Genomic DNA, 22,333 nt, shown 5'->3' on the forward strand with positions numbered 1-22,333 from the left:
TTCACAGCCCTGGCAGAAGGGCCATCTTCAGCCAGCAATAGACCTTGGCAGGAGAAGGCTCAGGACAGAGGGACCAAATTTGGAGTGGGTCCCACAGGCTGTCTCCATGGGAATTAAAGGTAACAGCTCTGATGGAACTGTGTAACACAGGCTTCTGCCTTCATTTCTGGTCACAATGGAGCATATCTTCTGATGTAAAGGCTCCGAGAAAAGGGTACATATGCTCCAAGGTTAACCTCAGCCATAGGCTGCTGCCTCCCAGGGATTCCTGAGAGTCAAGCAGGGAGAGAGATTTCTGCTCCATCTCACCCTCAGAGTGTATGCTCTCTGCTTCTGAGCTTATAGGGAGCCCTAGCTGTGCCAGGCTCCTGAAAGTAGTCTTTGAAAAAATACACCCCCATCTGCACAGCTCAGAGTCCAGCTTGCATCCAGGAACAAGCTCTAAGCTCACCACCATCTTCATGCAAAATAATCTAAAACCAAAAAAATCACATGGTTCCTTATTTTCATTCCAGATGTGTTTTCAGCTTACAGCTATTGGAGATTACAAGGCATGTATATACACCCTTAGTCAAGACTGTGGGGTGTAACTGGTACAAATCAGTGTTGGGAGACAATGGGGTGCCTCCTACCACCCCTCTTTGGAGGGAAAAGAAGTGAAGGAAGGTGCATCAGCTGGCATTGGGAGATATGAATTACACTTCCTACACCAGCTCTGAGGAACATGGCCCTGAGTAGGTGTTGAAAATTAATCTTCCCCTATTGAAAAGTGAAAGAGACAACAGCACGACTGCCTTAAGGTGAAGTAGCTGGGAGTTTATGAAAAATACCACCAGGAGGTTTCCTTCTCAATTAAACCAGAATTATTCCACATCTAAAAAAAGATTTCCCCCCCTCCCCTTCTCCACTGCCAGGTGAACAACAAAATTTTGCCTTTGGGAGGGAAGAGAAGTTGCACTGCTTTCCCTCACACTTTTACCCCACCATGGAAGCCTTTACATTTTGCATTTAGCAATGAAAATGCCAGAAAACAGAGGTTAGATAAAATAACTTTGGATGTTCAGCTCACAAAAATAGCATAACAAGCAAATGACTTCCTAGGATGCAATTTGTGTAAGACATCAGCAAAATGGATACAATGCAAAGAAATCTTCCTAGGAAAGGTACATCCCAAAGCATTCAAGCTTATGGGGCATGGGGGGGTGGGGTGGGTGGGGGTGTGTTAAAAGCAATAGTGACATTGGCTATTACTGTGAAGGTAGCTGTAAAAAACAAGAAGAGATACTATGAAAAATGCACATTTTTGGTCCAAAATCAGAGCAGAAGTGGCTACCAACTCAGATCTATTCATCCATTTAGGAGAAGCCTGATGGGATGGTCAGCCAACTACAGGCAGTCAGGACCCCAGAAGACACAGCTCCACCATCAACACAATACCTCAGTATCAAAGCAATGGATTCATTTATTAGTAACTCAGAAAGACAGCACAGCATCACTTGCCAACTCACCATCTGAAAGGACACAAGGAGCAGACAGGCAGGCAAGTAATCTTTTACTGTAGGTTTCTCTTTTCATTCTTTGCCCTTTACGTAAGTTCTCTACCTTCCACAGAATAAAAATTGAAGCAATAAAGCATTTGGGAAGATAAACTTGACAATGAAAACTCTACTGGTAATGATTCAAGCAGCAGAGATACTGTAAGGCACTTTCCAAATGAGAGCCCTGCACCATATACTGAGCTTATCCAAGCAAGGAAATTAATTTATTTCAGAAAAAATAAACCCAGTGCTTAATTCTTAAAGCTAATTCCTACTGTTAACCCACCATTAGAGGCAAGCAAAGTAAATCTATAAAAATAAGTTATGCTTCATTCCTGTGAGAACTCACCACAAGAGCATTAAAGGCTTATATGTACATCGGGGTCAAGCTTGCAGGAGGACAGTCACCCACTTCACACGTTCAAATGCAGACTTTTAACAGCTAAAATTACCTAAGTCCTCTAAAAGATCACTTTGAACACCTGAATAATCTACAATAAATACCCAGAGACTGGGGGCAGTCTCCCTTCAGCTGTCACCTCTCAGCTGCCCCTTGGCTCTCTGGCAGCCATAGCTACTCCTCTGTAATAGTCTCAGTCAGTAAGGACTTGTTAGGAGAGAGGGAAGGCAATAGTAATGTGAGAAATGAGGCAGTAAATCCCCAAAGAAACTAATGTTCCCTTCACACCACCTGCCACACATTCACAGGAAGGTTTCTTCCTGATTGGAATAGCGTTCGCAAATGTCGTCTTTAACAGAGAAACTAATTTCTCCCTATTGGAGGCAAACACGCAGCAATGCATTTTGAACAAACCTCCCAAATTTCACAAAACTCAAGTATCCTACTACCCCGCACTCTGCTCCTGATACCCACAACAGCCACCAAGTGAGTTACTCAATATACACCCTGTGTCCCCAGAACAGCATTATGCCACAGGGCAAGTCAAAATCCAGCCCAAAGGTAGTGCAGCCCAAAACACCCCAAAAACCTGGGTTTGTCACTCTTTTTGTTGTGAGGCTGAACCAGAGCAAGTCAAGGTTCTTCTCTTGAAGTCCTGGCATGGGCCGTAACCAGGCTGCAGGTCATCAGCTCAAGCTCTGATAATCCTGTCTGAGCTGTGTGCTCACCCAGTAGCAGATGGGGCCAAAAAACTGATGTCTGCCACAAGCCACAGAATGCCAAAGGCAGAATCCTACTTCCTTCACGTTAAGCAAGACTCTGCAATGTTCACAGGCCTTCCATACCTCTACTCTTGCAATACTGGAGCAGCTGGCAGTCTGGGCATGGCTTGGTAGGTAAAACTCCCACACAAGGTGAAATGTTATCTCCACTTCACAGATTGGAAACCAAGACAAATACTTAGTGACTTGGGTCATGACTGTACAAATCAAAGCAAAGCAAGAACTAAACTTTTACATCTCCAGGCCAAGGCTATCACTTTTATCACTGGATCATCCCTTTTTATGATCTTACCCTGCTCAGAGAGCACAAACTGCTTCAAAAAGACAATAATCCCATATGAACTGTGTGCTCCAGTATCAAAAGACCAATACAAAAGAGATGACGGACTCAGTCATTTCTGACTTCACCCTTTTCATTAGGCATCCTATCAAGTTTTACTGCACAAGCCAGTTACTAGGGGTTTTATACCCTTCACATTCCTATTTATAGTAAGTACCACTAAAAATCTCTATTGATTTTTATTTTCAAATCCTCAAGAAACATAAGTGGGATTGTCATTAAAGGAAAAATCCATCTCAGGTTCTTCATCTTCATGGTTTTCTGGCTTTTCAAGAACTTCGGTTTTAATGTCTGATTGAATCTCCCTGAAAACCACTCCTGTAATTAATTTAATGAGGTGGGTCACTGCACTGGCAGGTCATTGCACTGAACTGTTCACAGTCTCTAAGATTTTTGGTGATATTCAAACATGTATAATATCAAGCAACATCCTACTGTAGACTTACACACTTTTAAATACAAGAGTCCAGAGTGTCTCAGACCTCCTCTCTCTGAAATCAAGTCAGAACCTGCTCACTTCAGTGGAAGCAGATGCAGAAGCCAAGAATGTATCAATTTCTAACTGGTTTACATGAAGAATATGTGTGCTCCAGGAGCCTGACAGTAACATTCAGCTAAGAAGTACATACATACAATGAACAGAAAGCTGGCATAATTTATGCTTGCACAGGGAATCATTTTATTATACAACCCATTAAAAATACACTAAGGCAACATTAAAAGTAGGAACCTATGGGACACAGGGAGTCAGGAAACACAATCCTGAAATTGAAGCAGATCTCTTCTCTTCACCAGCCTGCCCAGGCTGTTAAGCAGAACACTCATCATCCAAGTGCCCTTACACAACTACTCAGTTTTTCGGTCATCAGGGCACTGCAACAGCCCATCCTGACATCTGCACTGCTTCACCAAGAAACCCACCAGAGACAGGTACTGCCTATGACCTACATCACAGTCCAGAAAGCTTGCCTGGTTCAAAACTATCTATAATGACTCTAAAGCAAGAACATTTCCACAGCATCTAGTAGGAACAGGACTGAGCACCTTGACACATAACATCTCCTTGTGTATCGTCCCATGGAGTAGGATATACAGCTGTATCACAAGGATTTGGCATCTGACAAGACTCCAAATACATCACCTACCTTAAACACTACAAACCTCCAGTAAACCTGACCTGCGCAGATCTAACAAGAACTTCCCAGCTACACACCATTTGTCTTTATACCAGATGCTTTACATCTTGAAGGCAGATGCCAAAAACTCTCAATGTAGCAACTGAACACAGCCAATGTCTTATTTTAAAAATCACAGATGTCATATATTACAGGGACAAATAAAAATTAAAGGATATTGCCACTCGTTCCACATTTAGTGCTGCTTGATGTTTGGATAACGCACAAGCCTTTAACTTCTACTGGTGCAACTGCACTGGTTGACATTAAAAAAAGATATCTTTGATTGAATCACTAATTAACATGAAAAACCTGTATTTATTTATAAATAATTTAATTTCCTTATTTATCACAGGCTAGCAATGTTAGGCTGCTGCTGATCTGTGCTAGAAAGGCTATTTTTTTTTCAGGCTGCAGTGCAGGTTACTCTTCAGCCTTTTCAACTCGTGGCCTTTCAGTTGATGGTGCCAACAGACATCCCAATTAGTGCTTGCTGCACTGTACCTTGCTTTCATAAGGAACCAGTGGGGGTCTGAAAGGAAGACTTATTTATTTATAGTTGTAAAACATGGTTTTAAAAAACCAGATTTGATTTAATGCACATTTCGGTTCACTTTATATTTAAAGCAAGCAATGGATTACTACACCCTAATCTCCCCACATGCAGCAGGGATGAAACAAAAACAAGGCCACTGAAACCCATGATGTTGCACTGACAGGGAGAGATGCAAGTCCACTACTTGATTAGAAGGTGGAGGCCTTCATCTTGTACTGGGCTAATTGGTTGGGATCCTTAACAATGAGTTCACAAAGTGGCTTAAAACCTTGGGTTTTAATGCATGGGAGGGAGGGGGGAAAGAGTAAAGGGTGTGAAAAGCTGTTTTTAAAAGCCAAACTGATAAAACCATTCCCCGTGCAATTAAAAACCTGTACAGCTGAATAGCTGATTTTGGAAAGTGCCAACTGCATAATTTATGGGGTTTGTTTATAAAGGAGGAGAAAATATCTGAGGACAGGAAAGTAATTTCATAGGCATTTCAGCAACACATCAAAACTATGGTGCAATTTTATCATTTCAAGATTTATTTTCCCCTCCCTTCCATGAGGAGGAAGCAAGCAAATGTCTATTAGGCTGCATTTTCTCTGCCTTCTCTCCTTATCAAGGGAGGAAAAACCATGATGGCTCCAATATCCTACTAAGGATATTGACATTTCTCCTAACCTTAAGTCCTGCAATCAGCTTATGCAGCCTCTGAAGAAGCCCTGTGAAGAGGAGTGGGAAGAGCACAGGTTTAATGTGAATATAAGCTCACATACAAGGAAAAAAAGTTGCAGGATAAAGATTTTAATAGTTTAATCCTTTAAAAAGCAAATGCATGCTCACACTAACAGTACAGCCAAAGCACTTTTTTCTCCTCTGGTAGCTCTGGCATCAGCCCTGGACCACAAACTTTGCTCTGGCTGATAAGGAATGAAGGGGAGCAAAGCAACCCCAAGCAAACATCAGAGGTGACTGACTATAGCCACCAGTTAGCAACAGACACTACTCAGATCTGTGCTTGCTGAAGGTACACAGGGAGGCTACAGCTCCCAGTGGTGCCAGGACATTATTCTGCATCAGGCTGCAAGAACAGGTACGTTTTAAATTGTTAGCAATGTCACTTGTGTTAACAAAACACAATGAAAGTGGACACTTTTAGAACCCACTTCAGAACTGACTTTAACTGCAATCCTGAACTTTAAATACCTTCCAATAGCATTTAAATTGACTTATCAGTGACTTATTGAGGTTTATTTTGTGACAAGGATGTGCTTCAGAGAAAAATGGTAAGGAAAGTGTAAGTGTGGGGGGTTTTATCTGAAAAAACTGAGTCAGAAAGACTGCAACACTCACTAATTTGACAAATATTTTGGACAGAATTATTTTTAAAATTGCATTTGACTCAGCACACAGTTTGATGGGGAAACTGAAAACACAAACAGGGCTCTTTTTTTGTGCTCAAGTGACTCGGGAGCATTTTAAGTCCTACCAAATCCCCATGTCACTAAAACATTTAACAACACTCGACTGGCAGTATAACCCATATTTAGAGACATTCAGAACCCAGCTGTCATCATGGGCATCTAAAATAAATCAATCAGCTGTAGGCACAGATATTCAAGAAGCACATCCAGACATGGAGCCTTTATTCTCATTGCTATGCTAACAGAAGCCTATCATAAGCATCATGGCTGCCTTTAGTTATGTTATGGTACAGAAATAGCTTTGGTTGGTGCAATAAATCCTCTGTTACAGACTTGGAAATAGGCCTGCTAACATAACTCTGACATCTCATGTAACCAAATATGATCAATCCAAGCAAAAACTCCATATCCTTAGGGAGAGAGGGCCATATCTTATTTCATTTGTATAGTGCAGGAGAAGTCAGGTTTTAGGTACAATGCCCCACTGAAAAAAACACTTCAGATGTCCAGTATGGATACATCCGGCATGACACTAAGCACACCATCAGCAATTACGAAATTTCAGCAAAATGCTTAAGTAAGGAGCACGACACTGCACACCCTTCACAGATGGCTGGGGAGGGAGAATGTCTTCAGAGCATGACTGGCTGAGTCGCTGTTTACCTATGCTAAATATTCAGATTTATTGAACATCCTCTTAAGGGCTTTACAGAGGCATTTCAGAAGGTTAAAAATCCTGCTTTGTGTCCCTGCTGACCTGTGAAAGGAAAGCAGGATGAACTCATCCTGCCCACCCACACTCACCCACGTTATCTCAGGGCTGGCAGCAGCAACCCAAAGCAGCATAGCTTCTGCTTAATGGTTGTGATACATTACTGCACCAAAGGTATGAGGTCTCTGATCTCAAGAGGTGAAAGTTGCATGCTGCACACCTTCCTGATGTGCTCAAATCACAGGTAGCTGCTCTGTTGAACCTAGTTATGCCAGGCAGCACTTAAACCCAAAATGCATTTGATTGGGCAGTAAGTGCAGCTGATGGTAAATAATTATAGTGTGATCCTCAGGGATGATCATTAGTAGCCATAGGTATGGAGACCCAACTGACCACATTCATCACAATGCTTAATTGTGCAGTTCACAAGTATTTCCTGGCTGTGTTTGGTTCAGCTGTATGTTCAGCACTTGAGGGGCAGGATGCAGTTAAAAAGCTGCCAATTCCCCACACAACTTTTCATACTACACTCTATTACTGCATTGGCCACCTGAACATGCAATTAAGGTGCCACTGAAATAATTCTCCTTTAGTGAAATGGCTTCTCAGGAACACAAGACTGAGTGTATGTGTGCTCGTTTGGGCTGGGATGCAGCTCATTTTCTCCACAGTATCTGGTATGGAGCTACGAGTTGGATCTCTGCTGGAAATGGTGTTGATAATTCAGGGATGTTTTAGCTATTGCTGAGCAGTGGTTACAGAGTCCAGGCTTCTTCTGCTCCTCACCCCACTTTATCAGCAAGGAGGCTGCGGGTGCAGAAGGAGGTGGGAGGGGACACGGATGGGACATGACTTCTCAAGTCACCATTCTGTGTGATGGAGGTCTGCTCTCCTGCCAATGGTCAAACACCTTCTGGTCAAAGCAAAGCAGTGAACAAATTTCCTTGTTTTGTTTTGCCTGTGCATAGCTTTTGCTTTACTTATTGAACCATCTTTATCTAAACCCAAGAGTATCATTGCCTTTACTTTTCCAATTCTCTCCTCCATCCCACCACAAGGGAGTGAGTGAGTGGCTGTGTGGGGCTGAGCTGCAGCTGGGGCTAAGCCCCAATAGTGTGCTGGAGAAACTCCCGGTCACATGTTTGCTGCATGGTGACACACGGTTTTATGTACTTGCTAATTCCAGGCCAGTGTTGAAATCCCCTTGCTTATTCTTAGTTACACACAAGTATATTCTCTGTTATGGGCCTATTTTGTACATCTGTTTCAACTTTTTTTGCTTTACTATAAATAATTTTTAGAAAAAAATTTCTCATCCTGAGCTACCAAGGTTAAAACAAGTAAGATGTTCACTGCTCCTACTGCTTCTTTTCCTGGAGTAATTTATCTCCTAATATTTGTAAGGTGACTCCATTAACACATTTAAGAAGTGCTAAGAGAAGAGCTTTTAATCATGGAGATAACTGTTTATGATAGTTGTCTGTCATTAATTAGTTTGCAAGCCTTATACCCTCTACTGAAGATGCCCAGAGAGGATTCTTACAAACACAGATCTTTTACACATGAATTCTGCACGTTGGCATATCATTACCACCTGAATGTAAATAAAGTGCCCCAAATGTTCAAGCTCCATTTAAAATTGAGTTGTTCTGGCAAGGAATATTCTTTATACCAATTCTGAGCAGCTGGAAAATGTTACCAGAAGATTGCAACAGCCTAATTTAGGCATTTGATTTATTTTTGAAACAGCATTTGCCAAAGAACTGCTGTGCCTTGGTACAGAATGACCCTGAGTACAAAACATACCTAGCTGGAAGTGCCCCTCCTCTCAAAATAGGTCATGTAATATTGCTACTCCTAAAACTGTATTATTCGTGTTCTATGAAATACTGAAAACCCCCCTAACAACTGAACAGAACCCTGATAAGATTTATAACTAACTTGAACTTACTGTAAAATCTGATTGTAGTTGTATGCATTCATCTATTTTTAATCTGGCTTCCTAAAGGAATAAGGTTTGCAGGGCCAACTGTCAATTTCTTCCCCTTCTTCCTCCTCACAAATACATGACTGGACTCCTTTCCCATTTACAAACTCAAAAAAAGGCAAAGCTTTTAAATACTACTAAATCTCTGTAAACATACAGAGATCCAGGGCTAGAGAGAGGGAACACTTATCCCACTTATCCCAAAGCACTGTGTAGAGAGAGGGAAAGGAGGGAAATCTGGGAGTTACGTTTCTGTTTGGCAGCAGCTGTTCAGCCAAACCAGCAAGAAGAGTACAGCTCCCCAGGAGCAGCAATCCACACTGTCACTTGCACACCGGGGTGCATGGAAATCTGGGGAAGGAAGGATTTGGGTAATGAAGGATAACTCCTGAGCAAACCAGGCTTCATCAGTTCTGCTACTTGTGTTTTGGTTTTCAGACCAGACGTTAATCTCCGGTCCCACTTTCATTACTACAAATAATCCAGTGGACACAGCAACAAAACAGCAGTCAGTCACCTGCTTCAGTGGATGAAATTCTCAGACATTTCATTGGGCAAAGGAAATTCATTATGGTATGTTTTTCAAATGAGTCTTATGAGCAGACCTTCAGAAAAGGCATTTTGGAGCTAACTCCTGCTGGCTTAAAGGGAAGCAGGATTTCACCCTCTGTGCCAAGACCCTCTGCTGTGAGCACACAGGCTGCCTCCAGAGTCCTAACCTTTACATCTATGCCCTTGAAAATAAACATCTCACCCAAGTGCCTTTGCCAGCACAGCAGTGAGGGGAGGCAGAAGTTGTGTATCACCCAGCACAGCAGATTCAAGCCTGAACTGTCCATCGCAGAGACAAACAACTGGTAGAACCAGCTATGTAGCTGGAACAAGTTATATCCACAGTGAACAAAGATGTTAATGAACTCTTCCACCCAACAGCATACAGGACAATGTGACTAGAACAGCTTTCTGAAGGCAACCCACTGCATTTTACTGGTCAAGCTAAAACCTCAAGTCATGGAAAAGACCAGCCCAGAGCATTCTCAGCAGAACAGTAAGTAGTATCACCACCAGCTCTGCATTAGTTTTTAAAAGCCGTGGGGTCTTTCTGAACTTCAATCTGGTTTTGGCATTGTTCAGCACAATAAATAATGACCATCATTCCCTATATTGTCAGAGAAACTGCAGCAGAGGAGTGAAAATGCTCAAAACAACACAGCAGCAGCCAAGAACAAGAACTCAGGAGCTTGTGGTTCTCAAGTTGTTCAATCAACCAGAGTTCTGCTTTGAAAGCAAACAATACTGAAGAGAAGACAAAAATGGGAAAACATGCTGTAAAGTGATGAGTCCTCCAATTATTTAAGCTTCATTACACGCTTCAAATTATGTTTTGACTCAGCCTACAAAGTGTCCCTCTTCCAGTAGCACATCTTCATCCTAAATGTGAAGTCAGCAACTTCCCAAACATTTCATGCCTTGTGTATTTAACAATCATGACAAACAAGAAAAGCCTGGACTTTGAGTTCATGGTTCTGTGAAACTTCCAAGGAAAATCATCACTGATTCTGTTAGCAAGCATTTGGCTCAGAGTACAGAATAGAAAACAAACTCACATGGTGCATGGAACATCACTAGCACAGATGAATGATCTTTTATAAACTTGTCGAAGTCCTCATCAGTCAGGTGATAAACTACATTTTCTTCATCTGCCCAGGGAGTCTCCGGAGGTTGTGGCTGAGGTGCCTGTGGGCTACAAGACAGACACAGCTTAAAAGCAGCTTTCTGGTGCTAAGCAGTCATTTTGACAAGTCAGACTGTAAGGAACCACTTTGTGCAGATGTTCATACATGTCTGACACACCAATCCTACTGAACAGCTTCCATAATTGTACCCATTCAGAAATCACAAGCACTGAAATGCAGATAAAAATGGGGGAGGAATAAAAATATCCACAAGAAGCTCATGAGGACAGATCAGCAATGGAAGGGGATAGAGAGAGGAGATAACCAGACTGCTTAGTTATTACATTATAGAAATCAGATGCATTTTCTATTACTCTTTTACCCTCCTCAGCAGGATGCTCCCTTTCTCACAGCATTCACACTCTGTAGTTCACAGGAGTCATTGCAAATGAAAGACAAAAGTAGCGAGCAGAAACAGCCAATTTAACCCATCATCTTGGATACTGACAGCATGATTAGGGCCGACAGAGAAGGAAGGAGGCGCAGTGCTGGGACCATGAGCCAGCTACACACACTATTTCCCCAGGAATATATGGTTTTATCCTGAACAATTCTTGTCACTCTGGGAAGCGTTGCTGCATCCTCACTCTGCAGTGGACTTGGAGGCCTAACTCAGCAAACCTACTCATACTTAACCTAAAAGGTAAGTGATATGTTCTACCAACTTCACTGTAATTGCACATGACTTTAACTGTCTTTAATGGATCAGAGCCACAGAGACTGCTCAAAGACACAGTTGCAAGTCTGGAAACCAAACCTAAGCTCCTCTGGACCAGTTCAGTGCCCACCATCCCACTGAACAATTGCTTTTGGCTTTTATTAATGTACATTAAAAAGATAATTTCCAGCTGTGAATTAACTATGCTAATTGACATTTTATTTTTTAAAGCAGTGTTCAGAGAAAGGACACCCAAACATATGAACACTGGGAGCCAAACTTTGAAGTATTTTATCCTTGCCAGTTGTAGTAATGAGTTCCAAATACCCCCCAAAATTCCCCAAATTCTTTGGCAAAGTACAGGTCTGGATTTGACCCCATCTCTGGAGAAACCAGATTTACTATTTTTGATTAAAATGTATTATGGTGTTAGCTGCCTGGAACAAGGAATGGCAAACAGATGATAACTCATTTATCCTGCCTTGCTCATTTCTAGGCTGAAAGCCTAGTTTGATAAAAAAAGCAGCAGGGAGATACACAGATTCAGATAGCAAGTTCTGTCGATGTAAGCAATGGGTATGATCCAAGAATATTAAGCAATTCGTGCAAAACTGTGATGCACACCTCTGCTGCTGCTTATATGACAAACAAACTGAGAACCAAACAACAAAGCAAAGACTGGAACTGCACCTGACCAAGTAATCAAGAGAGAAGAAGAGGCAGGTTCCTGCCCGCAGGAGTTTACTCTCTAAAAGCTTGTTGCCAAGCTTGTAAGAGACCAATAATCTCCAGGTATCCTGGAAGAAAGAAGGCTTTCCAGAAAACACCATGACACTTCATGGATTTGGGAGCTGGGTTGAGTAGGCAGAGCATGATGAACATGGACACAGTGTCTACAACGCACTGAAGAATGCTGTGTTTAGCATGGCCTGGCATGACCTATTTCAGTCAGGAATTAGTAAATCAGAGCACGGGATATTTATTCAAATGGCCCAATTTAAAATGCTGTGCATGCTAATAAGCCTACACAGGAGTGGGTAAGAAGCACCTCAAGGCCTGGAGGAAGCAACAAGCAAAATCTAAAATGTCATTTAAAGCTGACACAAGGCACATCCAACACCTGATTAGGATGACAGCAATCCGGAAGAGTCATCAAAAGCTAATTCAATTAAAAGCACAGAACCAGTTCTCGATTTAATGGAGTAACTGATGCTAAGGAAGGGCCTGAGAGGAATCTATAAAAACAGCAAGACAAACCAAGCAGCTACTGAAGACAGCAAGAAGCTGTCTGGCTTGCCTACCATTGAGGCTGACACAGCTGTGTATCAGATTTAACAAAAAAAAAAAAAGAAGAAAAGAATAGTGGTATGTACAAGATAGCATCTCTAGTGTTATTAACACTGTGTGTCAGAATAAGGCTGTATGACGGTTTGTCTCTATCATCTCATGAAAATATCTGAAACTCCATAATACAGTAGCCAGTGCCTATTAGAAAGATGAGAGAGGTTAAGTGTCTTCAAGACTGATGCATTAGCACACTTCATCGTAAGAGAAAAGCACTTTCAATAAGTAGTGGGAACAAAAAAAGGTGTTGGAGCCCTCCAAACTACCAATTCCTTGTCCTGAGTGGAAAAACCATGGACAACATCCTTCCAATCATTTAAGTAATTCTAACCTTAACTAAGTTATATCATGTCCTCCCCAAAAAAATCAGTCTAAGACCAACCACTTTAAGCACTTTGACAGTAACACTTAGAGAAAAAAAAGAGGGAAAGGGAAAAGAGCTGCTTTTCTGGAGAGCATATCAAGTGTCCACAACAAACAGGCCATTTCATATGGCTCCACAGCCACAGGATTTGCTTTCAAGAATCCATGATGACAGCACATGCATGCACAGTTTAACAATGCACTAGATTTCCTTGCCATAGTCCTGCCTTGCCCCTGCTCCACAGACCAAATCATGCATCAGAGCAACCTCCTGGTATGATTTTAGTATTACAGCATTCTGAAACATAGCCTATACACCCTGCAGCTATCTAACTATACTCCTTAGCTTTCCTAAAGCCCTTGCCATACCACTGACTACCTGTACTGCAGCTTCCTCAGAGTAATATATATTATGTATGTAGCAGATTAACCCCATATATGGTTTTAATTGCAGCATCAATTACTGGAAAAATGTAAGTACACACTGATTTCTCAACGTGGCCTCCCTAAAAGTTGTATTTATTATACAAAAGAGGGACACAAGGCTACTGCTCAGATCATCTTTTGGGAAACTAATAAGCATGCACTAAGTGAGGACAAACAGCTGTCTTTAGCTCTGGACTGCTGAAATAACAGCCAAAGCCCACAGTGGCTTGTTAGCGGAGATTATCATTGGAAAGAGCTTGCAGCTGTTCTGCTTTCCCTCCAGTAGCTGTGTTCACTTGCTGGCACAGCACTGATATAAAGGCCATGCATATTACTGGGATTATCTGGATATTATGTGGGCAGACAGGGGAAAAAATCACCCCAAACATCTCAAGTTTCACTTATGGTACCCAAGAGATAACCACATCCTTGCAGGCCTGAGAAGCATAACAAAGTGCAGGTGATGAAGCCATATCCTTGCTCCAAGGGCTGACCATCTCCTTAGTGTTGTTGGAGTTGCCATCTTCATCACTCACATTGAAAGGCTTAATTGACTACATGAGACTTAGAGACTATGGCTAAATTCCTCCTCCATGATGTTCTGGGCAGTATTTGTACCTCCTGATGCTAACAGGAACGATACTGTCATTTCCTTTGTGGGTTTGAAATCCTGAAGCACTCAGCCTACTGTTGCTGAAGCCCCTGGGCTACCTGCAACCATATGGACATGCCGATCACAGCCCCACTGGTACAGTAAATTACATTTTTCTGAGTCAATTTTACTAAGTTGTATTATTACAACAGTTTGCGACAGCCTGTTCCTTCCCATGTATTTGTTTCCTTTTATTACCTTCATTAGAGTTTTGTTTCTGTGACTGCAGAAACAAGGGAGGGTTACAAAGATAACATCATACCCAAGAGTCAGGGCTCACTGCTAATGGGATTTCTCCATCACCAGACTATCTCAGCTCTCTCCAGCTGCTCTGTCAGCTTCACTGACAGTGTGGTGATTTGCACCAGTTGAACTGCAGCCACACACACACTCACGCACTTTTCCTGTGTCTCTGCCTCTCAGCTGCTAGTCCCGCAGGCTCATTCAGCCCCCAAAATGTTTATGGCTGCAAATAGCTCTCTTCAGGTAGAACAAGATGCTTTCAACACTTCAAGTCATGACAGGAAGCACAGATGTAAAAACGACTACCTATCTGAGGTGCCTTGATCTTCAGCTTGTCTCTGCAAGATACTTTAAAGGGTTCAGCTAAAGGCTGAAGAATCAAAAGAGCTGCGCGTTTGGTATATACATTTTTAATAAAACAACAGAAGTCAAACCTTTTGCAAGGTATTAAGTACAGGCACCCAAGATCACTGGAAATTTAAGCTGGCAATTTTAACGAAGCTGAGATCTATGTATCTGCATTTATTTTGGTCCACAGTCAGTCTCCTATTACAGAAAAAAATGCAATTGTGAAATGCGAGGCATGCATGCTAAAAACCAAACATTAGGCAATCTCTCTGTACAACTTTAGCTGATCTCAGCGGGGTAGTTTTGTTTGCTCTTCTGAGCAGAGGGAGAGATGTCTGTTCCTAAACCATTACATTCTGTAAATAAGGAAGAGTACATAAAAGGTGGAGTGCATGAAGCTCAATGCCTTACTTTTTCAGCCACTCTGCTATGTCTGCTGCGGTAGCACCAAAGTTCTCAAAGTTGAACAGGAACTTTCCTTTCCTGTTAAAGCAACAAAACAAGGTTCAGTCCTTGCCCTGGAAGATAAAAACATGCAATTATAGAAGACTGCATGATCTCTAAAGTAGTAGCAAAACATAACTGACTCAAAATAGCAGATTGTTGGATATCCTCGGACATTGAATTCTTCCTTAATCCTCTCGAATTCAGCAGAGTAAACATTCATTCCCGCAAGAACCTGGAAAGACAAAGCATAATCTTACTGATTCTTACAATACAGCATCACAACATTTCTCTGAAGATTTAAGTAAAACCAATTAAGATCTGGGTGGATTCTGATTTCATTCATATAGCTGTCAAGCAAGAGGATCTCTGTATAGGGTTCTGAAGCTTTTCTGATTTTGTGCAAGAGGAACAGAACGATACTTGAGTCTAATCCAGAGGAAACACACCAGCCAGCATGGCACCTCCTTGCTGCTCTGGAAGCATCTCTGTTTCTTTTTATTCAGACACTAACAGAAACACCTAAAGAGAATTCTCTGAATTGCACTACTTGTGCTCTTCCTTGAGCATTGGATTTTAAGCTGCAAGTGTAATCACTTTTTTTTTCCTTTTCTTCCTCTCAAAGTAGAAAAAAAAGTTCTGAGTTCTCATCCAATCATTAGCTAGGACACAAGAAGTTCCAGCCTCAGCTCTCCAGTTTCCATTCCAGTAATGAATTTACAACCTCATCCTGTGTCCAGAAGCTCTAACCAACCAAGCACTGGCATCATCCCAGTTCAAAATGCACTTACTGAATGGCATGGGAAAATCAGCATTACCTTGATGTGAAAATAAAATGTGCCCTATTTCCATGAGCTCAGGAAATACCACATGGCATTTATATGCTTTAAATAACGTTAACTTACATGACTGGTAGGGTATCATCAGAGTTAAGAATTAACATTGTCCTACAGATACCAAAAGAGGGGCACAGAAGTGTAGAAGCTTTTCAGATTAGCATGTGAAACAAAACCTTTCTTCTTTCCCTTCCTTACCCCAACCCATCTTCCAACTCAACAGCCCTTCATCCTGAGCTTCAGGCTCAAGGCTCCTTTGAGTTATGCTGTGCCCTGTGACTTACTCTGTGCCCTTTCCAAATGTCTTCCAAATATTTCTGACAGGAAAATTGGAAGATGGGATGGATTCCGAGCTTCTGTGGGTATGCAATTCACACAGAGGTCGTTCTGCTGTCAAACCTGCAAGCAGCGAGTTGCTGAGATACCACTTCCTGATTAACTTAGTTTAATGGCACTGATGGCTTAAATCATTCTAGCAGCAGGGTCTTAATCCAAACCCCTCCTTCTTCCCTCTCCAAAACCAGGATTTTCTCCTTCCAGCTGAAATGCCACATCAGAATTTAATACCACGTTCCTGACTGCAGCAAACTGCACAGACCAACCAAATGTGCTCAGAGCCAGCATGAAATAAATCTTAAAGCAGAAAATCCTCATTTGAAGGTCAGTCTTTTCTAAGAATGTGCTGAAAAGTCACAAAACGATACTTTGTTTTCTCTTCCCTATCCTGAGAAAGGATAAAGTTAACAGAGGAGAGTACAGAAATAGGGTTTATACTTGCTGGCCAAGTCTCTCACTTTGAATTTTCCTTGTAATTCCAACAACCAGATTGACTTAATTCCTTTGAGATTATCTAGACCCAATTCTCCCCTTTCTTTACCCTCTGTGTCACACCTAAGGGCAGATAAATGCAATTGGATCGATACAGCAGTTGCTTTATAAAGCAAGAACCAGGTTTCCTAACCAACTCTATAACAAATAGCAGTCTGTCAGATTTCACATTTGCTGTGAACTTCCAGAGCATTTCCTAGGTCTTATATGGGCATTCCCAGACATTTCAGACACTGCTACAGTTTGATTGATACAAGTCAATAACTTGGATTTATTCTGGTGTTCATACATTATATGAAGCATAATTAGCAAAAAACCTATTACAATGGGATTAATTTTTAATGACAAAAGTAACAGCTTTAGCTGGCCTATAAGCACAAAATTATGCAGTGTCAGGCTATTGAGACCACCAAAATACACCTACTACACAAAGCCAGGGTCCTCCTGCCAGATGGTCAGCTACTTTGCTTTTAGCAAATGACTGAATGACCCTGGCTTCAATTTCAGTCCATTACCTCTTGTAACAGCCACTGCAGAAATGCAGATCAGTTTATTCCTTTCACCTCTGCAGTCACATGTGACATATTTCATCACTTGTCTGTACTCCCCCAAGCTACCCATAACCTAAACCAACTCTGGACCTTTCCTAACTACCCATGTCTTTGGAGCTTCTGACCATTCCTGCTTGACTGTGACCCCCTACTTTGCTTCACAGTTTTCTTGATGGGATTGCTCCAGAACTGGTACCTCCAGCACCACAGGAAGCCTTCCTGGAGCCAAGTTCAATGAAAAAAATTTTAAAAAGGCTTCCTTTATTTCATATCTGATATAGGTGTACCTATTTTATGCTTTTTATGTTTTTTCTTTTTATGCTTTTTATGTTTCACCAAAGCATCCCCCCCAAAACCAAAAACAACCCAACCCCAAACCCAAAAAACAAACAAAACCCCAAAACAAAACACCTGAAAACCAACAAACATCAAAGAAGGAAAGCACTTCAGCATATTCTCAAGCCAGTCTTTACTGAGCATAACATTCTGGCACACTCATGAAGTCTATGGGAATTAAGAGGATTCTGAAGTGCTTTGCTGACCACCAGCTCCCTCCCTGCTCTGTGGCCACAGTGCATCAGTCACAGTCACTCACCAGAGCCCACCCAAACCTCCAACCACAGGAATCTCTCATGCCAAGGATAAAATAAGCCCACTTCTGATTTGGTGCCCTTTTCCCATCTGCACTGGGTGCAATGGAATTGCAAGATCTAATCAGAATATAAACTGAAAATACCACCTCACCTTCCTCTCAGTAACAGCCCTGGGACAAGAAACAACTGAGGGACCACAGCAACCAGTGACAGGTACAGTTCACCTTTTCATTTTTACAACCTCTTAAAAAGGCAATACTGTACTTCATTTTCCTGCTATATAACAGCCATAATCGCTTTTGAGCCTGGCACATCCTGACAACTAATGACAGGTCAGATTAGAAGGCCAAACCTTCAGCTCATCCAAACCAATCATAAACTTTTCAGCAAAGTCTGACCTGGAGGTCAACACGACTCTAAGGTGCGCCATGAATAATTTATGATGGGTGCAGCACAGTTAACTTTAGAAATGGCAAGCTGTGTACACATCCCACTCAGGAAGCTAATTAGGCCAAATATTGACAAACAGACTGACTTTTGTGGAAGACACGGGTTGCAGTGGCACAACTGGACTGTCCTCTTAGCTGATCCTGCACTACAACACTCCACTGCAAAAAGTTGTGTCCCGGCCCTGTCATTCAGCTGTGTGGGATTAGACTGCATCCATAGTAATGATTTCCAAGTGAGGAAGGAAATACTTGAACTAGAATAGATGTAGATTTTCAAATCTCTTGTCTGAATTTAATGAAATGAGCAGCATATGGAGAAGGAAGCGATAACTGAAAGAGAACACAGCGCTCTGCAGCATGCCAAGTCTCTGGCACTGCCCCTGTAGGTGTTCTTTGCATTCCTAACTTCAGTTCACTCCACACCTCAAAATGCACCTCCACCCAAGGCACAAGTGCCTTCCCAAAGACTGCAGCACACACTCCACGAGGGGAGATGGCATTAGAGTACTGCCTGCCTAGACAAAAACATTCTTGAAAATACCTCCAAGAGTTGTACTGTGTCCTAAATAAACCCGAATAACTCCCACTCATTTCAGCCCTAAGCAAACAAGAGAAAACACTTCTCAAAAACAACTGGTTTGGAGACTGCTGGGGAGTCTGACAGCACTAGGTGGTCATTAGCAGGAATGGCCAGAGCTGCCATAGCAATGAACTTCAGTGCTTCATCTTTTTCTCCCAAGGAAACCTGTAACCTCAACAGTGAATGATCCAACAGGTAGGATCAGACCAAATCCTGCGAAATCCATGAAACAACAATCCTATTTCTTTGTACTTCATGTATTATTGGCATCATACAAATTATATGTTAAGCACATTATAAAACCTTGACTCAGGAGGTGTCTTTGACTTGCTTAGAGAGATCAATATGTCTTAGTAGTACAGTGGGGTAACTAAATTATTGTGACTGCTGTTAATGGACTTTATTACAGTCAAAACTGACTTTCATATCAATCTGGCATCACTGCTAACTTTGACAGAGCTATAGTTAAACTCTAAGGTTCTATTAATGCTTACTGGCAAGGAGGGTGTCCAGTAGCTTATGCAGGGAAATCCCCCTCCAATAACACTGTGATTCTCCACTAAAAAAGGGGATTCATAATCGCTATAAGGGCATCCATCCCTGACCTTGCTATGAAATGCCAGGCCAGAAAGCTGATAAAACCCCTTATAAAAATATTTCTTTCCTTACCAAAATGAGTACAAAAGGCTCACAAACTCACAAATTAGAGGCTAAACATAAATCTACATAATGTCAGAGCTTGTTTCCCCACAGCAAAAACTACACTGGATCTAAAAGGCAAGTGAGTTAACACCTCATCTCCAAAGTTTTAGAAGAATAAAAACCAAGAGAGACAATCCTTAAGGGATCTGGAATAGAGTGATTTATTTCTGTTTTTTTCAACTTGATTAAAAGTTCTCCAATTTGATAAATATTTGTGGGTTTAAATAGTACAAAAAAAGAAGTGTTGAAAGGATTTTTAAAATTTCATATAAATCTTCTCACTTACATATTTACCCTTCAGTTCTGTGGCTGCCTGCTGATAAGATGGCATCATTCTCTTACAAACACCACACCCTGATAAAAAAGAAATGGTGTAAGTAACATGCTAACAACTCTATTCAGCCTGTTATACAGTATCTATGTTCCAAAGCATTTGAAATAATATTTTATATTAAAAAAATTTAAACCAAAATTCTTCATCTGCTTCACTAAATCATTATGTGAGTATTAGTTTCTAAGGATGTTGCTTCTTGTTACAAGTCTCTATTTTTGCACATTTTTCATGCTTTTCATTTTCACATTCATTTTTCATCCCAGTTTGAAAAGAGTAACACCATCTTACATTCCTCAGGCTCTGAGCTGAGCCCAGAGGGGAACATAAGATGAAACACATATATCAAAAGTCAACAGAAGATGTCATAATTGTGAACTCAGACAAAAAGCTTTGTGTATTTCTGGTCTTTTAAGGGACAGGGGGAGGTAATGGGATTCATCCCAGCTTAACAAGGCTTTGAAATTAATTTGAGATGCATTTCCTAAACACATTACACAGACATCAAGTGTTAAACAGTGCTCTGTTAATTGAGAAGTCATAACTCAGAAGCAACAGCCCTCGTAAGATACAATACTGTGCTGTGGAAAAGACAAACTGCAAGGGAGGAAGACCACCAATGTATATCTGGAGTGTGCTGAGAGCTGTTTGATGACGCTCTGCAGTGCTAAGCAGATTAGCAGTAAATCACCTTGTAAGCAGCAGTTTTCACTCCTGCCAAGTAAAATCCTTGCATGCAGATGGGAACGGGCAGGAGTGCAGACAGCATGAAAGAAAGGAAGCTGGAGCCAAGCACTCCAGATGCTTATTGTGGAAACTCTTGGGTCCACCACAGGACAGTAGTCAACATTTTTGTTTCGGTGAAGAGACAAGAGTTTTGAAAATATCTTCCAGAAAGGAGGCACAGATTTCGCAACCACTGGTTTAGGATCACACCAGCATGCCTGGAAAGAACATCCTTTAATCAGAAGAAAAAGAGTTCTTGTTTCTGTGGTCTTCCGACCCTTGATCTCTCTGCTCAAATTGACAGTGAGGTTGTTAAATTAGTGCTGGTCAAAATGACAATTTCTTGGTGGGCAGAGACCTCTCACTGAAGGCCCACTGAGTTCTTGCAGTTTCATCCAAACCACCGGACAGATATTTAAAGATGTGAGTTGTTAACATCATTTTCTGGATCCCCCTGTTTCTTCTCCCTATACAGCCTCAGGCCCTGAACTCCTGCTGCAGATTTTCTTGTCTTCCCCTTCTTTCTACTCCCTGGAATGCCTTCTGGAGCACAGGCACATTCCAGCCATCACCCCAATCATCCTCCTCTTCCCAGCTTTGCTTCTGCCTCAAACTTGCTGCTCCCAAACCCACTTAGTACACCCTCTCCTGCCCACTGTTTCTGGGTTATATTGTTCAAGACACTGACAAACCACATATACCTCTCAACAGCTATAAAGGGTAACCACAAAAAACTAATTTTCTTCTTTCCTCTTGTATTTTGCTTCAAAAAGGGGAGTGTAATTAAACAGTATTTCCACTAGTTAACACCTTCATTTTTAAAGCCCTGTTTTCAATGATGTTATAAACAGCTCCTTGTTGTTGCCAAATCCAAACAGTCTCTTGCAGGAGTCTTCTTTGACAGAGTTAACAACAAATAAATATGAATGCCTATAAGTATACCTAATTTTTCATCTTTAGTGCAGTCTGACTTTATAATAGAGGTCTGAAAGCACAGTGAATGGTCTCCAAATGGCAGGTAATATCTTCTGAGGAAAGCATGCCTTTGCTCTGAGTCGTTTCACCCAGACCAAGCATTCCTGCAATATTAAAGAAACTACATTGAAGTTTGCAGTTGCTTTCATCTCCCTCTACACCGGTAGGTAATGAAAGAGCCCATTCCCTATGAATCTGCCACAATGAATCTAAAGCCTCTGCAACCAACAAAGCAGAGAAATAAGGCAGCTGTCTTCTCCGTAGCTTCCCAGACAAAGTCTCTGATGTCCTCTCATGCCAATGACCTCCCTGAGCCACCTCTTACAAGAAAAAAAAAAGCAGAATTTCTTTTATTAGTGATCAGTCTTGATTAGCTGCTCCCAATTATGAAAGATAACACCTGTATGTAAGCAATAACTTCAGCTGCCTGAAGCCCTTATTTTAATGCAACTGTTGGATGTATTCTGTCTCCAGTAAAAGGAGTAAGAAAAAAAAATTGGACAAGAACCAAGTCAGAAGGTCTTGTGTGTTAAATAAAAAATGAGGGAGTTACAAATTGAGAAATCAGAAGGGAGGGGAAAAAACCTTACAAGCAGACTTCCTTCACAGCAGTTTAGAAAGCAGCAAAAGTATTACAGCACTGAAAACT

At 41.5% G+C, this 22,333-nt stretch overlaps 1 protein-coding gene across 1 annotated transcript in view; it reads right to left on the reverse strand.

The window, feature by feature from the left end:
* Positions 1 to 22,333, reverse strand: part of PDIA5 (protein disulfide isomerase family A member 5) — a 101,110-nt gene that overhangs the window by 41,190 nt on the left and 37,587 nt on the right. The window contains exons 8-11 of the mRNA XM_071562321.1: positions 19,939 to 20,006; positions 15,257 to 15,348; positions 15,081 to 15,152; positions 10,507 to 10,643 (exon numbers count right to left, since the gene is read on the reverse strand). Of these exons, the coding sequence (XP_071418422.1) occupies positions 10,507 to 10,643; positions 15,081 to 15,152; positions 15,257 to 15,348; positions 19,939 to 20,006 (369 nt within the window). The remainder of the gene's footprint in view (positions 1 to 10,506; positions 10,644 to 15,080; positions 15,153 to 15,256; positions 15,349 to 19,938; positions 20,007 to 22,333) is intronic.

The sequence above is a fragment of the Pithys albifrons genome, chromosome 8 (assembly GCF_047495875.1).
Source record: "Pithys albifrons albifrons isolate INPA30051 chromosome 8, PitAlb_v1, whole genome shotgun sequence".
NCBI classification, from domain to species: Eukaryota; Metazoa; Chordata; class Aves; order Passeriformes; family Thamnophilidae; genus Pithys; species Pithys albifrons.